This window comes from Macaca nemestrina, chromosome 3 (genome assembly GCF_043159975.1).
Source record: "Macaca nemestrina isolate mMacNem1 chromosome 3, mMacNem.hap1, whole genome shotgun sequence".
NCBI classification, from domain to species: domain Eukaryota; kingdom Metazoa; phylum Chordata; class Mammalia; order Primates; family Cercopithecidae; genus Macaca; species Macaca nemestrina.
This window is the reverse complement of record NC_092127.1, coordinates 184,121,742-184,149,243: the sequence shown is the minus strand read 5'-3', so window position 1 is coordinate 184,149,243 and position 27,502 is coordinate 184,121,742. Positions and strand designations below refer to the sequence as shown.

The window sequence follows — 27,502 nt, the reverse complement described above, 5'->3', positions numbered from 1 at the left end:
ACAGTATAAGCCTGAACCCCAATGGCATTTATGTCGACTTCTTAGGTTATAACAGTAGTAATCAACTACTTCTGTGCACCTACTGTATACCAGACACACGTCAAGGTCTTCTCATGAATACTCACACCAATCATGAAAGGCTGGTATTATGATTTCCATTTTAAATAATAAACAGAGGTTAAAATAACCAACGTCATACTGATAGGTAAGTGATGGAGGCAGGATTTGAACCAAAGACTAAATAATTAAAAACATTTGTCTGTCAACTAAACTCCAAGTATTGTGCTGGATTCTACAGATGTAAGTTCCAAACCATAAGGAACTCACAGTCTGGCAGCAAAACTAAACACATAAATAAGTACAGAACACAGAAGTCATAACTAGTGAGACACTGGTAAATATTAATCAATTGGCTTGGGGTTCAGGGCCCAGCAGGGGTGAGTTTGCCATAATGTTTGCCAATTTTCATGGTGTAAATGCTAGCCTGTGGTCATTTTTAAGCTATCAATATGACACCCACTGAACAGAGTTGGGGAGGTCACCAATATAAAACATTTCCCCCATATAGATATAGCAGATGTAAACAACCTCGAGAACACAGATAACAGAAATACATAGCAAAATAATTAGTGATAGAGATTAGGCATATAAATACCTTTGTTTTAATACAATGTGTGACTTTATATGTAATTTTTCATTGTAAAAGTTTTTAATAACTGGCTCACAAAAACTGCTAAAAATTTAACAATTAACTCTCTGAAGCTAGAGCAAGCCAGCCCTAGCATACTTCTGTTATGACCTTCCAGGATTATTATTCTCTTTTATTAAACCATATTGGCCCCCAAGTTACCTAGCTTCTCCATGTCTCAGGTTTCTTATCTCTAAAATTCGATATTTGAGTTAGATGGTCTCTAAGATCCCTTTCGCTTTAAATATTCTATAATATGCAAAATCACTCATCGGGTTCATTTTGGTCACTTGAACATCTATTTCTGTCTGTCTTCCAAGATGGTTTGAAATAATGCCCAACATAGAATTATCTAAAACAAACAGTATCTCACTTTTCTTATTAAGAATAAAGCCCCAGAACTAATATCTGAAGATTAATCTTCAATCTACTGGCTCCATGACATGGCTCCAACTGCCATGGGTGATATCATACATTATTTGTTGAAAAGAGCTCTACACTGGAACTCAGGTTGCTGTTGGATTCCAGTCCTGGTCCCATCTATTGATCTTGGGCAACACTTGTTACCTCACTTTTAAAACACCTGATATGCCTACATTATAAAGCGAAATGATAAAAGTACTTGTTTTAAAATTAACATACCACATGCAATTGTAGATTTTTTTTTTGTTATCAACTAAGTGAAGAAGAATCACATTTTTATGGCAACTTTGAGGTAGGTTTTAAACTCACAAATAAAGCCTGGACCTCTGCCTCTTAAGACCTTTTGAACCCTTTTGATTAATATACGAAAACCTTTATCCAAACATGGGACAATACCTGAATATGGTAAAATATATGCAAATAAAACATGGCCACCATCTACTGATATTCAGTACAGGATGAGAGCTATGGAACAAAAATATTAAAAACTGTTCTTCTAGACCACAAATTGGTAAATATGGCCATGGGTCAAATCTGGCCCACACTGTGTATCTGTAGATAAACTTTTACTGAAATATGGTCACAATCATTTGTTTAAGTATTATCAGTGGCTGCTTTAGTGCTACAACTGCAGAGCTGAGTGGCTACAACAGAGACAACATGGCCTGCAAAGCATAAAATATTTACTATCTAGCTCTTTTCAGGAAAAATCTGCCAATCTCTGATCTAGACAAATGTGTCCCAACATTTTTCAGTTGGTGATTCCTAGAAATCTTTCAGGATTCACAAAAAATATAGAAGGATAAACTCCTGTTCACTCACCTAGCTATCTAGCAACACAAACATCTCCTTGTTCATATTCTCAGTACCATTTATAATGTAAAAAGTATTATTTTTCCTTGTTCTTGCCATCATAACTAGTACCACTGTGGTGAAATTCTGAAATGAAAAAATGAGAAAACTAAAAATGTTAAAATATAAAAGGAATTATAGGACCTTCAATTTCAACTCTGACATGTAAAAAAAAACTTGGAAGTCATCACTCCTGTCCTTACAATAAGAAAAAGGCAGAACAAACAGAAAAAATCAGTGACTTTTCTTGGATTCATCAGAAAACTGATATTACAAGGCAAATCATCACCCTGAAATCTGGAAAGACAAACAAATCCAAAAAGTTACAGCCAAGATCTGCCTACCTGGAGTAGCAGCCTCTAGAAATAGTAGTGATAATTCTGACAAACTGCTGGAGGCTGACTGAGGTCTAGCTTAGGAGTGAGCAACTCCTAGAGGGCCCCTCAGTCTTAGGGGCTACCTCCACACTTGCATGGATATACGACCAGATTCCAGATATCCCACCAGATTATCAGTAAAGAAACAAGAAAGACCCTCTCAAGGCTCTGGCATGAAGAGGGGAGAAAAGTAACCATTGTGAAATATGCCCAGAGCATTATCCACAAAAAAGGCAAACTCTCCGGAAGAAATGGCTTAATCAGAACATTGTATTCCATCTGGAAAGAGAAGTTCCCAACTCCAGCCTCCCGTAGCCAGTCTGTCTCATCTAACCGGGAGGAGAAAGAAACACGAGTGAAGGTCACAGTACCGAAATACAAGCTCACTAAAGACTAAAAGTTTATCATAAAAATATAGCATGCTTCTCCTCCCTCATACTTTACCACACCACCACCAGGGCACCAACATCTGAAAGAGCTGCAAGACAGATTTCACCTAAAGAGTTTCTGGAGATACCAAAAAAGACTGTGAGGCAAAAACAAGGATACTAGAGAATCAATGCCTCTGGCACCCACAGCTAAAGTAAATATGAAATACAGCACAACATAAAACCTCACACCAAGTCTATTTACCTGAATCTTATTACTCAGTATACCATGTCCAGCTTTCATTATAAAATTACAAGGAATTTCAAAAGGTAATTTGAAGACAGAAACCAAGCATCAAAACCAAACTATGATATGAAACAGATTTTGTAATTACTAGACAGGCAATTTTAAGTAACTATGACTAATGTGTTGAGGGTTCTAAAGGAAAAAGAAAACATTATGCAAGCACAGATAGGGATAATAAAACAAGGGATAATAAAAACAAAATGCTAGATATCAAAAACACTGTAACAGAAATAAAGAATGCCATTGTTGGGTACATTGTTGGACACAGCATAGGAAAAAAAATCAGTGAACTTAAAGACAGGATAATAGAAACTTCTACAACTGAAATGCAAAAAGAACAAAACAATGTATAAAACAGAACACCAAAGAACAGTGGGACAGTCCGAAGTGGTGCATCACACACACAGCTGAAGTATCAGAAGAAGACAGAATCAAGTTTAGGGAGTATTTGAAGTAACAGTCACCAAGAAATTGCCAAAATTAATTAGACACCAAACCACATATTTAAGAATCTCAGAGAACACCAATTTGCATAAATACCACAAACTCTATATCTAGGCATATATTCAAATTGCTCAAAAGAAAAAAAAAATGAGAAATCTTGAAAGAAGCTAGAAGAATAGGGAAAATATCCATAAATGAAAAAGCAGAAAAATTACAGAGAACACCTCATCAGAAACCATGCGAATAAGAAGAGAACGAAGTGAAATCAGCAAATGTAAAAGAACAGAAATTATAACAAACTGTCTCTCAAACCACAGTGCAATCAAATTAGAACTTGGGATTAAGAAACTCACTCAAAACCGCTCAACTACATGGAAACTGAACAACCTGCTCCTGAATGACTATTGGGTATGTAACGAAATGAAGGCAGAAATAAAGACGTTCTTTGAAACCAATGAGAACAAAGACACAACATAACAGAATCTCTGGGACACATTTAAAGCAGTGTATAGAGGGAAATTTATAGCACTAAATGCCCACAAGAGAAAGCAGGAAAGATGTAAAACTGACACCCTAACATCACAATTAAAAGAACTAGAGAAGCAAGAGCAAACACATTCAAAAGCTAGCAGAAGCCAAGAAATAACTAAGATTAGAGCAGAACTAAAGGAGATAGAGACACAAAAAACCCTTCAAAACATCAGTGAATCCAGGAGCTGGTTTTTTGAAAAGATCAACAAAATTGATAGACTGCTAGCAAGACTAATAAAGAAGACAGAAGAATCAAATAGATCCAATAAAAAATGATAAAGGAGTTATCACTACCAATCCCACAGAAATACAAACTACCATCAGAGAATACTATAAATGCCTCTAGGCAAATAAACTAGAAAATCTACAAGAAATGGATAAATTCCAGGACACATACACCCTCCCAAGACTAAACCAGGAAGAAGCTGAATCCCTGAATAGACCAATAGCAGGCTCTGAAATTGAGGCAATAATAAATAGCCTACCAACAAAAAATGTTCAGGACCAGATGGATTCACAGATGAATTCTACCAGAGGTACAAGGAGGAGCTGGTACCATTCCTTCTGAAACTATTCCAATTGATAAAAAAGAGGGAATCCTCCCTAACTCATTTTATGAGGCCAGCATCATCCTGACACCAAAGCCTGGCAGAGACACAACAAAAAAAGACAATTTTAGACCAATATCCCTGATGAACATCGATGCAAAAATCCTCAATAAAATACTAGTAAACCGAATCCAGCAGCACATCAAAAAGCTTACCGACCCATGATCAAGTGGGATTCATCTCTGGGATGCAAGGCTGGTTCAACATACACAAATCAATAAACGTAATCCAGCATATAAACAGAACCAAAGACAAAAACCACATGATTATCTCAATAGATGCAGAAAAGGCCTTTGACAAAATTCAACAGCCCTTCATGCTAAAAACTCACAATAAATCAGGTATTGATGGGACGTATCTCAAAATAATTAGAGCTATTTTTGACAAACCCACAGCCAATATCATACTGAATGGGCAAAAACTGGAAGCATTCCCCTTGAAAACTGGCACAAGACAGGGATGTCCTCTCTCACCACTTCTATTCAACATAGTGTTGGAAGTTCTGGCCAGGGAAATCAGACAGGAGAAAGAAATAAAGGGTATTCAATTAGGAGAAGAGGAAGTCAAATTGTCCCTGTTTGCAGATGACATGATTGTATATTTAGAAAACTCCATTGTCTCAGCCCAAAATCTCCTTAAGCTGATAAGCAACTTCAGCAAAGTCTCAGGGTACAAAATCAATGTGCAAAAATCACAAGCATTCCTACACACTAACAACAGACAAACAGAGAGCCAAATCATCAGTGAACTCCCATTCACAACTGCTTCAAAGAGAATAAAATACCCAGGAATACAACTTACAAAGGATGTGAAGGAATTCTTCAAGGAGAACTACAAACCACTGCTTAATGAAATAAAAGAGAGCACAAACAAATGGAAGAACATTCCATGCTCATGGATAGGAAGAATCAGTATCGTGAAAATGGCCATACTGCCCAAGGTAATTTACAGATTCAATGAAATCCCCATCAAGCTACCAATGACTTTCTTCACAGAATTGGAAAACACTACTTTAAAGTTCATATGGAACCAAAAAAGAGCCCGCATTGCCAAGACAATCCCAAGCCAAAAGAACAAAGCTGGAGGCATCACACTACCTGACTTCAAACTATACTACAAGGCCACAGTAACCAAAACAGCAGGATACTGGTACCAAAACAGAGTTATAGACCAATGGAACAGAACAGAGCCCTCAGAAATAATACCATGCATCTACCAACCATATGATCTTTGACATACCTGACAAAAACAAGAAATGGGGAAAGGATTCCCTATTTAATAAATGGTGCTGGGGAAACTGGCTAGCCATATGTAGAAAGTTGAAACTGGATCCCTTCCTTACACCTTATACAAAAATTAATTCAAGATGGATTAAAGACTTAAATGTTCGACCTAAAACCATAAAAACCCTAGAAGAAGACCTAGCCAATACCATTCAGGACATAGGCATGGGCAAGGACTTCATGTCTAAAACGCCAAAAGCAATGGCAACAAAAGCCAGAATTGACAAATGGGATCTAATTAAACTAAAGAGCTTCTGCACAGCAAAAGAAACTACCGTCAGAGTGAACAGGCAACCTACAGAATGGGAGAAGACTTTTGCAATCTACCCATCTGACAAAGGGCTAATATCCAGAATCTACAAAGAACTTAAATAAATCTACAAGAAAAAAAAATCAAACAACCCCATCAAAAAGTGGGCAAAGGATATAAACAGACACTTCTCAAAAGAAAACATTTATGCAGCCAACAGACACATGGAAAAATGCTCATCATCACTAGCCATCAGAGAAATGCAAATCAAAACCACAATTAGATACCATCTCACAGCAGTTAGAATGGTGATCACTAAAAAGTCAGGAAACAACAGGTGCTGGAGAGGATGTGGAGAAACAGGAACACTTTTACACTGTTGGTGGACTGCAAACTAGTTCAACCACTGTGGAAGACAGTGTGGCGATTCCTCAAGGATCTAGAACTAGAAATACCATTTGACCCAGCCATTCCATTACTGGGTATATACCCAAAGTATTATAAATCATCCTGCCATAAAGACACATGCACACATACGTTTATTGCGGCACTATTCACAATAGCAAAGATTTGGAACCAACCCAAATGCCCATCAATTATAGACTGGATTAAGAAAATGTGGCACATATACACCATGGAATACCATGCAGCCATAAAATGGATGAGTTCATGTTCTTTGTAGGGACATGGATGAAGCTCAAAACCATCATTCTCAGCAAACTATCACAAGGACAGAAAACCAAACACCGCATGTTCTCACCCATAAGTGGGAATTGAACAACGAGAATGCTTGGACACATGAAGAGGAACATCACACACCGAGGCCTGTTGTCAGGTGGGAGGAGTGGGGAGAGACAGCATCAGGAGATATACCTAATGTAAATGACGAGTTAATGGGTGCAGCATACCAACATCACACATGTATACATATGTAACAAACCTGCACATTGTGCACATGTACCCTAGAACTTAAAGCATAATAATTTAAAAAAAAATACTGGCAGAAAATTAAAATTAAAAAAAAAACTGCCTAGAATTCTATACCCCTCAAAATTATCATAAGTAAAGGAGAAATAAAGATCTTCTCAGAAAAACAAAAATAGACCATTCATTGTCAGCAAACCTGCTCTGAAGGAAACATTAAAAGAGGTTCTTCAGGGAGAGGGAAAATGATATGGGTCAGAAACTAAACTCTACATAGGAAAAAATGAGTAGCATGGAAAAAACTCAAATAACCAAGGCAATCATGAGCACAAACACATAAGAAAAACAAAGCTGCAGGCATCCCACTACTTGATTTGAAACTATATTACAAAGCTATATTAATTATAGCAGCACGGTACTGGCAAAAAATAGACACACTGACCAACATAACATAATAAGAGAGTCCAGAAATGAGCCATACATGTACAGTCAATTGATTTTCAACAACAGAGCTAGAAACACACAATGGAAAAAGGACAGCCTCTTCAATAAATGGTTTTCGGAAAACTAGATATCCACATGCAGAACAATATCTCACAACATATACAAAAATCAACTCGAAATTGAGTAAAGATTTCAAAGACCAGAAACTACAAAATTACTACAAGAAAATTTAGGGGGGAAAACTACAAAATATTGGTCTGGGCAATAATTTTTTGAATTTCACTCCAAAACCACAGGCAACAAAAGCAATAGCCAATACGGGAAAACTAAAAAGCTTCTGTGCAGCAAAGGAGGAAAAAATTAACAGTGTGCAGAGACAACCTACAAATTAAAATATTTCCAAGTCATACATCCAAGAAGGGGTTAACATCCAAAATATACCAGGAACTCAAACAACTCCATAGCAAGAAAACAAAAAACTAAATTTAAAAATTGGCAAGAGACCTGTAAAGACATTACTCAGAAGACAAATGACTAACAGATATTTTTTAAATACTGAACATCACCAGAGAAATGCAAATTAAAAGCAAAAAAATTATCCCCTTACACCTGTCAGAATGGCTATTGGCTATTATCAAAAAGATGAAAGATAACAAGTATCAGCGAGGATATAGAGAAAAGGGACCTCTGTACACTCTCAGTGAAAATGTAAAGAAGAATAGCCATTATGGGAAACTGTGTGGAGGTTCCTCAAAAAAAAACTAAGAATATGATCCAGCAATCCTACTTCTGTGTATTTACCCAAAGATTTGAAATCAGTTTGTCAAAGAGGTTTTTGCACTCCCATGTTTGTTGCAGCACTGTCACAATAGCCAAGCTATGTAATCAACCTAAGTGTCCATTAACAAATGAATGGATAAAGAAAATGGAGTATATATGCATAATGGAATACTATAAGCCTCAAAAAAAGAAAAGTCTCTCACTTGCAACAGCATGGATGGAACTGGAAAACATTAAGCTAAGTGAAATGAGCCAGGCACAAAAAGACAAATGTTGCATGTTCTCACTTATGTGAAATCTGAAGTAATCAAACTCAGAAGTAGGGAGTAGACTTGTGGTTGCAGAGGCTAGGGGTTGGGGGAAATGGGGAAATAGTCAAAGGGTACAAAATCTCAGGAGATATAAAGGTTTTTTTGAGAATTATTGCACAGTGTGGTTAAAACAGTTAATAATTACATATCATACATTTCAAAATTGGTAAAAGAGTAAATTTCAAATGTTCTCAACATAAAAAAGTTATAAGGACTTGAGATAATGAATATGCTAATTGGCTTGAATTAATTATTCCACATTGTATTCATAAATCATAACATCACTCTGTACTCCATAAATATAACCAATTATAAACTGCCACTTCACAATAAAAATTAACATTTTTTAAATAAAATCATACAGAATGTAAAAAAAAGAGTGAGTGAATATCAGAAAAGGAAAAAATGAAGATAACATAGTATCAATTATTTTTCTTACTGTTAATTGGTATAAAATACAACTGTTTAAAGTAATAATAATGTACTGGATGATTACAGCATATAGATAAGTGAGATGAATGACAGCCATGCCATAAGGGACAAAAAGGATGAACTGAGAATATTCTGAGGGACCTGCACTACACATGAAGCACTAAACTTAGTTTAAAATATATCTTGCAAACTCCAGAATGATCACCAAAAAAAATTTTGAAGTATGATTGATATGCTAAAACAGGAGAGAAAATACTCAAATAAAACCAGAGAAAGTAAAAAAGAGGGGATAAACAAAGAAAACGTGCAAAGAATAGAAAAAGAACACGAAAGATGTTAACCCAGCTATCCCAATAACCACTTTATATGTGAATTTAATACACAAGTTAAAAGACACATTGTCAAAGGAGATGAGAAAAGAAGAGTCGACTATACATTGCCTACGGAAAATTGACCTTACATATAAAGACACAGACAGGTTAGCAGTAAAGGGATAGAAAAGCACCATGAAAACATTAACAAAAAGAAAGCTGGAGTAGCTATATAATTTGAGACAAAGCAGACTTCAGAATAAGGAAAATTATCAAGTTTAAAGACAAGACTGGCATAATGATAAGTCAGTCCTCCAAGAAGACATAACAGTCCTCTCTATATATGCACCTAATAACAGGGCATCAAAATATATGAGGCCAAAACTGATAAAACTGCAAGGAGTTCCAAATCTGCAGATCCCCCTAGAGTTGAAGACTTTTTTCATTAAGCAAACAGAAAATCAGTAAGGGTATAGTTGATCTGAACAACACTAACAATCAACTTCATCTAATTGACATTTATAGACTACTGTATTCATTAGAATATGCACTATTCCCTAGCTCTCATGGAACATTCACCAAGACAAACTACATTCTGGGCCATAAAATATACCTTAACATGTTTGTAAAAACAGAAATCAAAAAAACCATGTTCTCAAACTATAACTAGAAATCAGTAACAGTAAAATAGCTTTAAAAACTCAAAGTATGTGAAGATTAAACAATATATTCTAAATAACACAAGCATCAAAGAAGTCTCAAAAATAATTTTAAAATAGTTTGAAGCAAAAACAAAATATATGCAACCTACCAAAACTTGTGGAATACAGAAAAAGCAGTGCTTAGGGAAAGTGTTTAGCATTGAATGCATATATTAGAAAAGCAGAAAAATCAATAATCTAAGCTTCCACTGTAGGAAACTAGAGGAAGAAGAGTAATTTCAGTCTAAAGCGAGCAGAAGAAAGTAATTAAAAATTAGGGAAGAAATAATTGAAATTAAAGAAGAAAACAACAGAGAAAAATCAACAAAGCCAAAAGCTGTGTTTTTAAAAACAGATCAGTAAAACTGACAAACCCCTAGTCAGGCTAACCAAAAACAAAGGGAGGGAGAGAGAAGACACATATTAACAACATTAATTAATAAGGGTCTTCACTACCTATTCCACAGACATTAAAAAAATAATATAAACAACTTTGTGACCACGAATTTGACAATATAAATATAATGGACCAAATCTTTAAAAGACACACATTATCAAAACTATTGACTCTCAGGGCCTCTACTCACCAGCCTCAAAGCCAGACCTCTAAGTACTCACCTCTTCAGGAGCCTCAAATCCCTCAAATACCAGCACCCTCAAATCCCTAAGTCTCTGACCACATCAACAATCCAGAACTCTTCTGATCCCTTCCAGAAAACTATCGGAATCTTCTCAGCCACAAGAAAGTACAACTCCCTCAAACATGGAATACATCTTGCAACCTACCTGGGAACTTCTGGATCTAATTTTCTTGGCAATCTTATGGTCATCTAAATCCATCGCCATGTCTCATGTCCCAGATAACTTTTGTTATCAACCACATATCTGACATTTATCCCTCTCCTATGTCTTCAACCCCATACCATCCTTTCCTTCCACTTCCCAATTTACCTTTCAGCTGCTGCTCTTCTTCCCAAATCTTCTACATGACCCTTTGGAAATCAGATTTCAAGTTTAATAAATCCCTCTTCAGCAACAGTTTCCTTCATTTTATGCCTTAACTGCCTTCCTCCAACTTCGATTCCAAGAAAATACTACCATCCATAGTATTTTGTAAACATCAAGATTTTTAGTAAATATTATATAATGTTAGTTTATATGGTAGTTTGTTTTCATCTATTGCACTCACCACCATATCTAATAAGCATGATGAGAGAGTAAATCAAATGGATACCATTTTCAAGGTAATAATTGACAGCATTTTTTTTTTTTAAGAGATGGGGTCTTGCTCTGTTCCCCAGGCTGGAATGCAGTCATGGCTCACTGCAGCCTCGAACTCCTGGGCTCAAATAATCCTCCCATCTCAGCCTCTCTAGTAGCTAGGACTACAGGCGTATACTACAGTGCCCAGCTAATTTTTTTAATTTTTTGTAGAGAAAGGGTCTCACTATGTTGCTTAGGCTGGTCTCATGCTCCTGACTTCAAACAATTATCCTGCCTTGGCCCTCTAAAGCACTGGGATTATGACCCACTGACCTGGCCTTGATAGAAGTTTTGAAAGAACAAACACTGATGCCTACCAAGTAACAGTCTTGTAAAGCATTGCATAGATATAGTTCTTCAGTGTAACATGTGCTAAACACAGTACACACACTGTTACTGTTTAACATTCTCAAAAAATGAAAGGTTTCCCAGTCCCAAAATGCAGGTTATTTGTTTTCTCCCTTATATGCAAGACAAATAATCTGCTTTAGTTTTTTAGTTATATATAGAAATGAATTAAATCATACAGATTATATAATAGCCATTAACAACATATATCTTGCTTTATAAGTATAACCTGTAAGAAACACGCAAAGAAAGTGCACAAACATGTTATAAGTTGGCAAATATCCAACTAAAAAACTTACAGCAAAAGAGAGCAGAAGGTCTTGCAGAGTCCAGTTTTAAGATGCACCCTCTCCCTAGCTGTCATGTAGGCACCAAATCCTTTTGTTGGTACTTAAAAAGCAGGCTCATCTGTGTGGGGCCACTGGTACATAATAGTGGTTATGTTCTACCTCACAAGTGACTACACTTTCATTGAGTTTATGCTCAGTGGGTCAGTGTTTGCAAACCACTTAGATTCCAGGACAGAAAGAGCTACAAAAATGAAACATCCAGTCCTTCTCTGAGGTTTGTTATTAGCCTCTGTTAGCCACAGGTTACAGGGCACTAAACACTATGTACTGTGTGTTTGCTCTTAACCACTATGAAAAATCGCCTATAACATTTTTCTAAAGACTCCTAGAAATTTTTAAGTTAATTTAAAATCTGGGAATTTAACTGGGACATATTTCAATTCTTAGAACTAGTTCTTGTCAAAATACCTCACTAATTCTTTTTGGGGTGTCAATTCAATTTAGTTTTCACCAACACTTTCAACAGGCTACTGCTAACGTTTAAATGTTGCTGGGGGTAAGGGGAGTGAAGAGGGTAAAATAATCGGTTTTATTTGGGTCCAAGTTAACTCCCAGCCTACAAATAAGCTTCTATGCAGATGTTAAGAAATGCTTTAAAGAAACAGATTGATTAGTTTAATGACCCAGACATGTATAATTCTTTCTATATACAATACAGAAGTTACAGAAGTTAGAGAACCTAAAATAAACCCTAAATAACACATTAAACCGATATCCTGAAAAAGCTTGTCTCAACATTTCTGTGGAAGATTTCTGTCCTGTAGTATACCAAAATCTAAAGTACTCATGAGATAGGTAATATAAAGTATCTATAACTCCAGAAGCAATATAGATCTACTTTGAAGAATAATTATATTATTATATAAAATTATTGAGTTTATTAAAATGCTATCAGGATGTTTTTGAAATCACTGGTTTTGAAAAGTAACATTTTCTCCAATTTATAGTAGTAAATAATGAGTCACAGCCTCTCTAGCCTGGATATAGAATTTAAAAACAGTTTAACAAAATAGACCACTGGTCAATGACTTTATGTACTTAACACAGCATTTATTTGGAATCTCTGGAAAGCAGAAAAAATTATTATATTATCATCCTTTTTTTTTTTTTTTCTTTATAAACTGAGTCTCGCTCTTTCACCCAGGCTGGAGTAGAATGGCATGATCATAGCTCACTCCAGTCCCCAAACTCCTGGGCTCACGTGATCCTCCCATATCAGTCTCTCAAGTAGCAAGGACTACAAGTGCCTGCCCCCATGCCCTATCATCTATTTTTAACAATTCATTTCATCATCTCAGAATTCCCAGTTTTGTCAGGCAATTTCATAGAAAGATTCATGAATTTCTCAGAAATACTGTACATTGTTGTTTAATAAAAACACAGTACATGAATATAAGTGTCACAGCAACCGTAAAGTATAAACAATAAAACGCACTACCAAAAGAGAAAAAAGTCAGTATGTACCTTCAAGATAGAAACCTTATACAACAAGTTCTAAGAAATATAACATTCACTTTCTCCCAAGAAATAAAGTACCTTAAAAAATAATGAAGACATTTTACTAAATTTATGGACTTTCAAAAAAGATGGAAATTCTTGAAATGTCTACCAATGTTCTCATTAATGTCTGCTGATTGTAGGCAGCTTTGTAATAACATAAAATATATACTGTCAAAAACTGACTTAAGGAAATGGTCACAAAATACTGTGAGTACACTAAATGATACTGATTATATAATTTATTTTTTATTTATTTTGTTTTTTAAAGATGGAGTGTCACTTGTCACCCAGACTGAAGTGCAGTAGTGTGATCACAGCTCACTGAAACCTCAAAATCCTGGGCTCAAGTGATCCTCCCACCTGTGCCTCTCAATTAGCTGGGATTACAGGCATGAGCCACTGCGTATAGCTGATTATACACTTCAGAATGGTTAACTTTATAATACACAAATTTCACATCAATATTAATTTTTATATAATAGTAATAAATTTTAAATAATTTAAATAAATTAGATAATAAATTTTTAAATGATTTGAAGATAGAATTGATAGAATTCAACACATGGGCATAATATTCCCCTAATTTTTAAGGAAAGAAAAATGTATTAATTGAATTATATATTATTATTTACCCTGAAATGCATAAAGTCCTCCTGTTCTCCACTAACTCCGGTTGCACCTATAAATCATAAAAGACTATTCCATTTGACACCAAGAGTCAAATTTCATTAGAAGTTAGATCGAATCTTCATTTTCTTAAAAATCCTATATGTGGCCTTATAGACAGATTTTATGGAACAAAGATAAGAGTGTTATTTTCCCATGTTATCAACCACATGAATGAAACAAGAACTGTGGCTTCCCACAAATCTCTGTCCAGCAAGTTTTATCTAGCTTAGTATCCACTTTAATCAGTTTAAAACAGAAAAATAAATAAATAAAACAAAAAAGCCATACACAAAATTCTGAGATGTACTTTTTAAGAGAAAAATGAACATGCATAAAATATCAAGTCACTTAACCACAGATGAAAATGCTATAAATGTGAACAGAAAAATTTTGCAGGAGACAAAGAACCATGTATAAAAGATAAGAGCATTAAGAGCCAAATCTCTGTATCAGCAATGCAAAAAATCAAAACTCTAGGGCCTTTATATGTGATTCAGAACCATATTAGCCTCTATAACCATACTGTCCTTCTCTGAATATTTTATAAAATAAATCAGAATCTATTTTTCATCCACAATCAAGGCAATGGTACTTGACATGAACCAAACTTTGTACAGCAGTGCTTAACCTACTATATCTCCACCCTATAGAATCATTTATTATGAGCAACATGGTTCCACATAACCAAGTTATATTTGTCCCACTTAAAATACCAAACTCTAATAAAGAACTAAAAATTTTTACTACTACCCCTATGTCTCCAGATGATGTAGAAGATACACACTAATTAAAAAAAGCAAAAATAAAGAAATAGCACATCAAGTATTACATACAGAGCTCAGTAAGCACAACGTACTTAATATTTGGCTATATACCATATTCTCTACTTCATCGGATGATTACTTTCAATAGTATTACTGCATTTCTAAAGTGTGTCATTTAATCAAAAGCAATCTGCCAAATATTAAAAAGACAATTCTTCAGTGAACATGCTCAGAGAGAAATGATTAACTTTTTAAAGTATATTACCACCCTGTATATTTTCTATTTGTATAATAACTTTATTTAAAATCTTATAAATTATATCAATATAAGCTCATGGAGAATATAAGCTCATGTGGCCAAATTTATGTAATTATTCAGGTCATTTTTCATTTTTCACTTTCATTTTTCTTGCTCTACATGGATTTTCTTCTGAAAATACAGCATTATCATAAATTATTGTATGTGTTTCACATATACACTGTCATATTTAGTTATCTGATAGAAAATATTGACATGTCTATTAAATCTGAAAAGCTATCAATATTCATTACACAAAAATATAGACATATAGATATGCTTTTAGTCCTTGTAACTTAAAATGAAGTTAAATTTTCATCCCTGTATTTTTCATTCAGTTTATTTGAAAGTAGTCACTATAACCAAACCAGCTAATAAATATCAAAATATCATTTATCACTGCATTTATCGAACTGCTAACAATAACACCTAGTAATATAAATACCATACGAAAGCTGTTAAAGAGTTTTCCTATTCCCTCACCCAAATCATTCCAAACATAATTTGGAGAGAATGAAACCAAAGGACTAGCACAAACATAAAATTATTCTCTCTACATATCAGATAAAAAGTTAGAAAGAAAGTATGTGTGTGTGTATGTGCATTTGGGTGTAGATTTGCATATGTGCTTGTAAATGCTATACTTTCAATACTGGAATAATCAGAATTCATATCATACCTGTGCTCCATAGATATATTTATCCAACATTTTGCCTCCTATTGTCTGCCCTCCTATATCCCAAATTTGAAGGGTAACATTCAAGTTTCCTAGAATATAAAAAATGAATATAAAAATATCAAAAAAATTAAGTAACAATACAACAGCTGACACAGTATCACAGAATACTAAGTCACAATAAGAAACTGAGCCCAATTTGCCTTTATGTACAGGCTCACATGATATTTGGAATTGTGAAAACAATGTCAAAAGAAATCATAGTGGAGAATCTAGTTTTATCCTTTTACTCCATTTCCATGGAACCATATTTACAACCACTTTCAAAACAAAACAAAGTAAGCTTTAATTTATAAACTTAAGCCTCAGAAAAACGTTTTTCTTAGAGAATAGAATGAAACACACGTCCATGGAGCAAGAAATGTACTTTAGAAATAAAAACTGAAGCTTTGAATACTCAACCATCCAATCATATATATGAATTTTGTTGTAGGTTCTAAACTCTATGGGTTCTAAAACTCATGGAATAATAGCAAACTATAAAAATGCACCCATAATTTCAGCTCAAATTAATGAATCTTTTTATAATGTGATTGTCAGCTACTCTAGGATATGGCAAACATAACCAAAAAACTATGTTTTCAAATTTAACCCATAAAATAGAAACACATTTGATAGCCCTATTCAGAACAAATGTAGGATACATACCATGTATATCACTAAATATTACAATGTATTCAAACTTGTTCAAAGCATTTCCATTTAAACAAACTATGTATACTTCCAAGCCTTCATAAAATAGTGTAACTAATCATCTTCCCCTATGAGCATTATAAAAGCATTCTAAAAGGGAATCTTTAAAATACTTTCATGCATTTTGTAAAATATTTGGTTGATACAAAAATTTATGAGATAAGCTGTTCTCTCTTCTCAATGCAACTGATGAGTATGCTTACAAAAGCCAAACTATGCTATTTAGTTGAACATTTTAAACTATATCCCTCATAAGATCATGGAGTTTTCTCCAGAGTCTCAATTAGCACTTTCTGAATGATTTGCAAATCAAAAGAAAATAAAATAAAAGGTTAGAAACTGAAAAATGATCTCATTTCAAAAAAAGATTATAAAGATATAAATTTATACACCAACATAAAACACTAAAATCTGAGACAGTTAGTCATACCATTTAACTATGCAACTGAAAAGAAAAAGACATTTGATTAACCAGCACAGTTTTCTAAATTTTGGTGAGTTTGTATTACAATCTTTCCATTATTTAAACATAGGTTGTTCCATCTGCCACCGTGCAGAGGATTTCCACGAGGAACTTCCATTAGCATTAATGAGCGCTAATGTTTTATCACCACCATTATTCCTACAGACACATACTTTCTACACTTACACTAATAACCAAAATGTTCTTAAAGCCCTATGAATACAAAAACCAAAACGTCACAGACTAAGATGTGTCCAAAAACTTATACAAATCGAATTTCTTAAAAATCTAAATTTTTTGAGATTCAAGGCTGAAATAATTCTTCTATAATGCTGTCTCAAATTAAGCAGATAAGAAAGGGCTAGCCATCACTAAGAAGTATATATAATAGTTTCAGAAACCCCTAAGCAGGCAGTAGGCTATTCATTTTACTTGCACAACTCTTTAGAGTTATTTGATTACTTCAAAAGACAGTGCTTAACAATACTAACTTTTACAGAGGAAGATTTTAGGCAATACTAAATAAGCACTAAAAGGTGTTTAATCCCATTTTTTCAGAGTCAATAGTCCTTATTGCTTAACCTCACAACAAAAAATATAAAGCTTTCTTCTTTAAGTTCTGATATTCAGATCCTATCTGAATGAGGTGTTGTGAACACTTTGACTACAATTTCAGGAACATGATCTTCATTACATGTTTTCAAATTCTGACTACAATCATATCAAGACCCTAAATCATCTATCTATCCAATTGTCTCCCATATTCATGTGTTGAGGATACTTTTTAAATGCATGCCTTTCCAAATAAACTCTGTTGTCAGTGTTTGCCTGTTTTTTTAAACATATAAATTATAGTGACTCAGAAATAAAAATAGCTACGAATTACTGATAGTCCACTAATATAGAATGCTAACAAAAAATTACTATCTTTACAGTTTCAACAAATGATATTAACTTCATATTACTTCTTATATCTAGAAATATATTTTTAACTCCACATTTTAATTTTAGGATTATTAACACATAAAACTAAAAATAAAATGTAGATTCCTTATTTGAGGAGCAAAATCGCATGAGGATATGATTCAAATCAATATTCATTTTTGTTTTTGCAGGCATAAACATATGAATTCTCCTAGTATATTTTCAAGATGACACACCTATAAAGCTATATAAGAATATTCAAATAATATTATAATTTTGTTTAAATCAAGAATCTATCTAATACAAATTTCTAACCGATACAGAACATTAAGGAAATTGTCAGAAATCTAATCCCAAACCCAGAATGCTACAAAATTCCTGCTCCTCTGTAAGAAATGACATGTAACTAGAAGAAAAAATAAAATAAATGAGGTGACAAAACACAGGTAAGTTGCTTTTGGTATGAATTAAAGCCACCAAGAGGATTCAACAGTGACCTTGTAAAAGTACACTTGGTGCCTTGGTTAACCTTACTTAAAGTGCTGCATAGTCAAGATGGAACTAAAAACACAAGTCTGCCCACTTCTTGTACTAAAGACTTAGAAATCTTTTTCACAGTAGAACGCTGTTTACTGGACTGTACCCACAAGCTTCCTGAAAGTATTTTGACTAAGACTCTTAAGAAGCTCTATCAGCAGAATCTCTGACTAACAGATACACTATTTTAAGCAGTAAAATCTGCACAGTGGTTGCATCCAGACTATACAGCATACCGGATCATGAAATATACTAAAATGGATGAGTATTTGCAAAGTAATGATCTTGAAAACTTGCATGAAGAGAATGTAAATAGATGGACAGGAGGTTTACACCCCTAACAATCTAACTGGTCAGAGGACTTACGAGACTACTAACAAATATTAGATTCACTGACTATGCTATAAATTCAATAAAGCTACCTGTAATGTTTTATTCAGCTAATGATATATTAATGATCCTACATTTGACAGTTATAATGAATTTAAAGTATTTAAAGAATAATTATAAACCTTGTAATTTATTCACCTCATTTCTTAATATATTTATTAATTATATAAAAACAAAATACATTAAAATATTTTTTTCTTACTGAAATTTCTACCATAAGTTTGAGTCTGTTAAGTAGCATAAAACCAACTGCCTTAAAAAAAAATGGAACTTTTCTTCTGGAACTTTACCATCAAAATAAAAACTTAACTAGGAAAATTAAAATATACATTCATTAAGAGTATACATGCACTAATTTCATTTTTTAACCTAAGTACTGTGTAAGTCTAAAATATTACACTATTAATCTAGATTTCAAGAATATCAAATATTTTTTACAAAGTAATCAAAATTTTTAAATTGGTAGTGCTGTGCTACAGGTCAGAAATCATCACATATATCGCCTGTATGAAACGTCTAAAAACCAGTCTTTGTTTTTAATATTTGAGTAGGTACTTGTTTCTTTATTTAAGCTTTTCAACTAAAAAATGAGAAATATTAAAAGTAATGAGACAAAAAGTTGGTGTGGTGGTTTTTCAAATTAAGCATCAAAACAAAATAGCTAATAGCAAAATATTATATTGAGACTCTCTGCGTACAACTGGCATCTGTGAAAAAAACTGCTGCAAAAATAAGCTTCCAGCCTCTTTATTATGTGATTTGTGTATGTATTCGGCTAGTGACTGCTATTAAGAATTCTGAATGCAGCATAGATTATCGGTAAGACGAAGAATAATAAAATTAAAATGACGTTTTCAGTTTTGGATACATTAAAAGAAAATACAAATGAAACAAAGTACGCATATGTTTCTCCTTAAACCTCTTGCTGAACAATAACCCAGTAATGGAAAAATTGAAATTATTTTTTTTCTCATGGGATATCTCCTAATCTATTTTTCACTGGTAGCCAAATACAAACCATCACAAAATATAACAAAGTATATTACTAAGGAGATAAGAAGAATACCTCCATTACCAAGAGTTTTCATTAGCTACTCTAAAACTTTCATGGGGAGTTGTCTGATAGATGGGGTGTCTGAGAGGTTAACATATTTCAATAATAATTGGAATGTATTAAACCCCTTCCCACTATATCACTCACATTTCAGTACATGAATCTGACATTACACTTGCAACTGTTTTCTCCAAATGTGCTTCCTCACAGAGGAGAGGGACGGATGGTTTATAAAGTCAATCAAGATAAACTGCTTTTAATAAAATACTTTAAACATATAATTTAACCATTGAAATTGAAAGGACAGCATTTTAAAGCCCCAATTGTTCAGAAACTAACTTAAAACATAAACCACTCTTTCTTTGTTATTATTTCCCTGTATTTCCCACAAAATGTGCTGCAACTGGCATCTAAATAGTTTCTTTGCATGGTGAAGTGAAACATCTTGAATGCTCAAACTGTATTTTTATGAGTGCCTAGGGACCCTAAATTTTAGTGGTCTATTAAATGCCAGCAATTTCATGCTGCCTTGCATAAAACAGCATTCACATATTAGAGCACAGAAGTTCCATAGCTACATTATACTTCTGTTCCAACTTTAAACAAAAAAACTAAAGTAGAGGCAAATCAAAATAATATTTTAAAAAATAATCCTTCCCAATCTTTTCACATTTTGTTAATACAATATCTGTTGACAAATGTATAGCACTTAATTTTTTAAAAGCTTTTCAGAATTTTATAAGCAACCATTGTTTATCCTCAAAAAATGTATAGTAGCCAAAAACAGGGAAGGAGTGGGAGAGTATATAAACTTTTTCTCACACCCGTGGACAATATGCCTTCATGATAGATTGTGATGAAAGTTAACCTCCCTAAGATAAATATACTGATTCTATACATCTTCATGTAGAAGCAGCCCCAAAATTTTACATATTTCTTTCTTATGGCATTTATTGTAAGATTTTTTTATAATCTTCTACGTTAAGACTTTTTAGTCTCTTACCTGGCAATGTTATCCTTCTCAAAAAGAAATCCAGTCCTATAGTTTGTTTGTACCGTTTCCCAAAAGTTTCTTGAGCAAAACACGTAGCTAAGGAGGTCTAAAAAATTGACGCACAGAATGTCAAAATTAATTCATTAAAGAAATGTAATCATAAGACCACTACTAAATCTTATTAAGCAATCTTAACATGTATACTCCAATTAATCCAACAAGCAACTTTAAGTAGTTCTAATCAGTTACAAGGCCGGGAGAGACTTAACACCACCAGGTAAATTTCACTTGCCAGCAGCTATCGGTAGGGACAATAAACTAATGGGTTAGATCTCTTTAAATCCCCTGCTTGTCAAGATCCTTTTCCTTGCTGAAAATCAGAATTTGAGAGTTATCAACAGAAAAAAATAATAATAATAATAATAATAAAGATCTGAATTATTTTAAAACATAATTAAAGATCTTATCTAACTTAGATCAGTTTCTGAGGCTAAATATTCTAAGGGTAGCTGAGCCCTCAGCTAATAATAAGAAGCATTAATTAAGGAGGGAGAAACCTGCTTACAGAATTTTTCTTTTCCCCACAGGAAAAGTATCATGTGTAATTTTTCTTTATTTTTAAAGATGTTAATTGAAAATGACCCTAAAGAATGACTGTGACAATATGTATCTTTTAAATAAAGAAGTTGGTATTTTGAAGATTAATATAAAGCAGACAAAATGAATATTTTCCATCCAAGAACCATAATGCCAAGAAGTCACAAGCTATTATAACCAGAACAGATATACATTTTTTTAAATAGAAACTCAAAGTTTTAGTCAAAAACTCTGGAGTTTTCTTTTTAAAGTATCATTTCTTATCAAAGCAAAAGAAGAATTTTCTAGTAACAAATAAATAACAATAACTCAACAAATTCTTAAACATTTTAAATGCACTATTTTTATTTATAAACTTCCTCCAAAAAAGAGAAAGGCAACTTCACTTAGCTTTTATGCTCTTCAAGACAGACTCTCTATGTTAAGAGAAAATAGCTGTTTTCTATTTTAAAAGTTAAAATTACATGTCAACTCTTAAAATAATGAAAACTAAGATAAAATTTCTAAGACAGCTGATTACAGTTCATTATGACATAAGTAGTACAACAGTGCAAAAGAAAATTTGGCCAAACTTCAATTCCTTTTAGCAAGTTCATCTAAATTTCCTTTTACACAGAACAATATTTTTCACACAAATGGCAATTTGGACACCGTAATTCCAAATATTTTTGTGTTTAAACACCCAGCATTTGTAATAAATTTCTAAGATAATTGGCCAAGTATTTGTTGAGCACTACCATGTGAAGGATATTCTGCTAGACATCTAGCAACAAACACAGTTGTTGTATTTTTGACACATGTAACAATATCAAAACTGAGAGATCAGAATTGAAAAGATAGGTATTTCTTTTTACAGACTTTTGTTTCTCATTTACACTATATTATTCTACTGACCTTATCTAACTTACACCACAAAATCATCTTTGATGAGGTTCAGAATTCTAGAAAAAAATAACTATCACTACTTATATTATTACAGGTAATTCAAAATATTTAATAGACTGATAGTTAAAGGTCAAAGAGAAACTGAAGGCATGTGTAACATCCACATAATATCATTTGAGATAATTTTTCATTTTAAAGAACCGCAGAGTTCAATATTTTCATATTAAGGAGTATTCAGAAAACTTCTAAGGAAGTTTCTTTTCCTGAAAAAGTGACTTCTAGATTTTGAAAGCCCTGCTTTCACACTTTTGAGGCAAATATAAAGTTGGGATTTTCAACTGGAATCGAGTATAAACTGTCAAAAATACAGGTTACTGGGAACATACAGAGTATTAAAGCAAGTTCTTACTATATCATCTCCTAATATCTTGAGATAAAAATTGAACAGAGAATCAACTGAACCAGTGTTGGTCACTTTCTCTTCAATTATGTAGACTGCATGCAATCTTACACATTCAATAATTTCTCAAGTCACTCTATAAATATCCTTCTTAATTACAGGTATTAAGTGAACAACTAGCTTCCATATCAGAAATATTTTTATCTGAATCTTTATATTTTTTGATTTGGAAAATTTCTACTAACATTTTTGATTTGGTAAATTTCTACGAACATTTTTTAACCATACTACATTTACAAACACTGGAAAGACAGAAAAAATGAATATTTTGCCTCAAAAAGCTCTTAAGAGATTATGTAATAAAAGAAAAAATATGAATCAGAAAAGGAAAGAAATAGAAACACGTGATACTGGAGGGAGGAGCTAAATTTCTCTTGGAGAAACTGTTAAGTCATCATCTCAATACTCTACTGCATCTGTCAGTGTGTTGAAAAATGCTCAGAGTTAGATTGAGCAGGAAAAACAAATGCTAGGAAAAAAGAGCCAAGAGTTAAGTCAGGATACAAATAAGAATGAAAGAGAGGCTGAGTTCACAAAGAAAACAACAATAAAGGAAAAAGAATGGGAATGTTGGTGGCTGCCAAGTATTTGAGAACTTAATAGGGTATGGAGAAAAAAATTCTTGATTTAAGAATAATGAAAGAAGGTTAGGTGTCAGATGTCTGCGTCTGGAAGTTCCTATTAGAATAAACTGTTACAGTTTTAAAATAAGTTATTTAGGCAAGATGATGAAGATTAAGTCAGAGCACCATAAAAAATATTACTGTTATCCTTTGAAGCAGAATGATAATACTAACTCTAAAACATGGAAGTGAAAAAAATTATGCTGTCCTATACCAGAAAAAATTTTAAACAGAAATAAAAAACTGTAATTATTCACACTAAATTAGCAACAAAGGGAAAACGTGTATGATAGGTTAAATAAAAAACTCAGACCCAAAATTATGAACAAATTTCACTGAGTAATATATGTACAATAAATACTGTTAGAAAAATGAACAAAAGTTTAAAGAATTATGATAGCATATAGGATAACCAGCAATTTTTGTGTCTTTTTACAAATGTATTATGTTATGCGTTGTCATTATCATTTTAAAAGGGAAATAAGAACAGTTATGAATTGAATACAGTAAAATTTAAGAGCCAAAACTGTAGACGGCCTTCAAAAGAAAATCTAAATGATGAGGAAACTATAAAAATCTAACAAACTTTTTATTGAATAAAGGTGTTAGAAACAATGATGATTTATTTATAGCAATTCATTCATTCGAAAAGTTTACTGAGTATACAAAAATTAATATACTTTATAAAGAAAAGTTACCCCAAGTTCCTTTCTTCCCCCAAAGTTTAAATGTAATCATAGCATATTGTTTTCCTCAGCTTTAAAAATCTGTAACAAAGGATCCAAGAAGACAAGAAAAAAAACCAACAAAATACTCCAAATTTTGCATATGAAATATTACATCTTTCCCAGGAGACCTCGAAACTCAAATGTCAGAACCAAAGGCAGAAGCAGCTATGCCAGGGAGGATGCAAAGAGAAGTCGTCACCAGAGAAACCAGGGTCCAAACTGCGACCAGCAACAGGGAAATGTGAAGCCTTAAACAGGAAACAGAGCCTGGGTTTCTTTAGACTATGGTTGGGATAAGGGAGGGGAGTAGAGGGGAGATAAACTTTAGCAATAATCCCAGAAAGTGTTGGCGCCTGACAGAAGCATGGGTAAGAAGGCATCCGGGTAGAGGCTCTTCACTTTGTTGGTGGAGGGATCATAGACCTCTCTGAGATCTTATGGACCGTCTCCCCAGAGCAAGCACCGGGCAGTTTTCAGTCCATTTCAGGAGTTTCACAACCTTGGGGTAGGAGCCGCTGCCTAGGAGATAATAAGACTGATGCTGCCTGATACTCTCATTCATTCGACCAGGGATCCCTTCTGTCACGCAAGCAGCTCTAGCCTCAGCATCCTGCCCATAACAGGAGCTCCAGAAACACTTGTTGACTGACTGCTTGTACCGAGTGCTGAGCTGGAAACAGAGGTGATGAACAGGTATGATATTAAAACAGCAACTAACGTGTATAGAGTGGACACTGTGCTCTAAAGGTTTTATGTGTATTTTCACATTTAATATGTATTTTCACATTTCTCCCTTTGCGGCGGCCCTTTTCAATACCCATCTTACAGATAAAGCTCAAACTGATTAGCAATTTGCCCTCCAATGACTCGACGACTAAGTGGCGGAGCCCCCTATTCTCACCCGGGAAATACTGATCCCAGAGTCATGCTCCTGGGGGCTCACGGTGCAGTGGAAGCATCAGAAACGGTAAAGGGGGTGGGAGGGGAGGAGCAAGTGTGACCTGGACTACAAGTAAGAGGAGCTAAGATGCCTTGGCAAATCCCTGCCAGTCCTGAGAGGCGGGAAGCTGAAAGGCTGGCCTGAGTCTTGCAGGAGTTCGCAATCCAGACGGCGAGTTAGGAAGTGACTTTTTTGTAAGGGGGAGCTGGACAGCGTCGGCCTTCACCAAGCGCCCATTTCGTGTCTGGCCTCAGGCCACACAACCAGACGGGCCCGGGCCTAGAAGCCCGAGAGCTCGGGGTAACTAGGCGACGCCGGGCGGCGGGGAGGAGGCCGGGGAGCGCCGGGGTTCCTGCAGGCCAGGGACGGCGGGCCTGCTCGAGGACTGACCTTCCCGGAGGCGCCGTCCCCCAGCACGACGATTTTCAGTTGCCGGTCCTGGCTCTCCTCCTCAGAGTCCGACATGGTGTCCCGGGAACCAGGCCCGCCCCCCGAGGTGGAGGGGGGAAGGGAAGGAGGAAGTCTCCGGGGGCGGGGGAGAGGAGGAAGGGAGGTAGCGGCTGCAGGACCCCCGCCCCGGTGTCTCCGCGCCGGCAGGAGGGATCCGAGGAGAATCACTCCGCAGGCGCCATCTTGCCCACCTCCCCGCCCTCTGCGCGCGGCCCCGCCCCCTACGCGCACGTCGGGCGCGCGCCCCCGCTTCAGAGCCAACCCGCGCCGACCGCCGGCCTCCCTGACGAGCCGAACCACTCGCGGCCCTGGACTGGTGGGGGGGACATGCTGGCGGGAGAGGCGAATTGCCGCGTTGCCCTTCAGGAGGTAGTTGGCTAGAAGAAGAAAAGAAGTGTTCGTTCAAATTAAGGAGAGAAAACGGCAGCAGAACAGCTTTCAGGCGTTCCATCAAGTTCCTTTTTCTCCTTCCCTCTTGAGAAAGTCTCTGAAGGGAATGGTTCAGCCTGACGGGGGTGGAGCAGTGACGCCCGGGCTATGCGCCAGGGTTGCCTGGCAGCCAGGAGTTCGAGGACCGGCGGCGGGGCGGGGCCTGTCTCCGGGCACCAGGGACGCCGGCAGCCTGGCGGGGCGCGCCAGAGATGGCCCCTGAAAAACCAGACTAGGGAAGAGGGTGCCTCGGGGCGGATGAGGGGACATCTGCTAAGGGCCGAGGCTGCCGGGATGCCGCAGTAGCGGCCGTGAATACAGTGGAGCTCTGGCGCTGCTTATTTCGGCCCCTTTAACTCTCGGTTTCCTCATCTGAATAACCCCAGGCTCCCACGGTTCGTTCATCAAACGCTACTGAGCGCCAACCTCCGGGCACCCCATCTTTACCCTAAGGCAGCAGTTCTCATAAAGTATGGTCTAGGGACCCCAGGAAATCCCGATGACCTCAGAACAATTTTCATGATAATACAGACAAGTATACCATTTCCTGGAGGATATGCTTTGTGTACGACGTCATCACTGGCAGCTAAGGGAGCTTGTGTTTGTTGTTTTTAAACATTTCTCAGTTTTCATTTCAATGCAGTAGTCATAGGTGTAACCCACATAAACATAAGCTCTTTGGAGGTCACAGTAATTCTTTAACATTATAGAGAGGCCCTGAGTCCAAAACATTTAAGAACTGCTGCCCTGGATAATCTCAGTCCAGGAGCGTAGGTAAACGGCATAAATGAAAATTATAATATAGTGAGATAAATTCAAAGGTAATAATGCTGTCCTGCTATGTTTGTTTCATTGTTAATCACTTTAAATTTATTATTACCTTTACTACTCTTAGGAATTATAAAGTGTAATTATCCCCATTTTGCAGATGAAGTATCTTAAGTTAACAAAATGATTAGCCCAGAGGCAGTAGTCTTGGAGACCACATGGGCATTAGAACAGGGAAGCAGAACAGTGTAAAGAAATGCCCAGACCTGGAGGCAACACTGGAGTTTAATCACAGGTTTACTAGATACATGTCGTTGAGCCTCAGTTTGTTCATCTATAAAACAGACTACTGCCTTTGTAGGGTTGAAAATTAAATGAAATAATCAGCATAAAGTAGATAGTACAATGCCTGGTGTGTAGTAAGCGCTCAATATTAACCAGTGTAATTATCACCGTCATCGTCACCATCATCATTAGATGACGATCCGTGCTGGAAGCGTCACTACTTTCTACCCAATTTACCTTATACAAGTTTTGTATGTAGAACCTCAGTCTCTTCATCTGCAGGTAGGGCTAGCCCACAATTATAGGTACCCAGTTAAGTA

General features: G+C 35.3%; 1 protein-coding gene across 3 annotated transcripts in view; it reads right to left on the bottom strand.

The window, feature by feature from the left end:
- The window catches only part of LOC105487931 (RAB28, member RAS oncogene family), a 119,271-nt gene extending 93,364 nt beyond the window's left edge, over nt 1-25,907 (bottom strand). For all 3 annotated transcript variants that reach the window (XM_011751601.3, XM_011751600.3, XM_011751599.3), the window contains exons 1-3: nt 25,641-25,907; nt 21,027-21,123; nt 15,906-15,994 (exon numbers count right to left, since the gene is read on the bottom strand). In XM_011751601.3, coding sequence (XP_011749903.1) covers nt 15,906-15,994; nt 21,027-21,123; nt 25,641-25,715 — 261 coding nt within the window. In that variant the 5' untranslated portion in view covers nt 25,716-25,907. The remainder of the gene's footprint in view (nt 1-15,905; nt 15,995-21,026; nt 21,124-25,640) is intronic.
- Nucleotides 25,908-27,502: the final 1,595 nt, after the last annotated feature.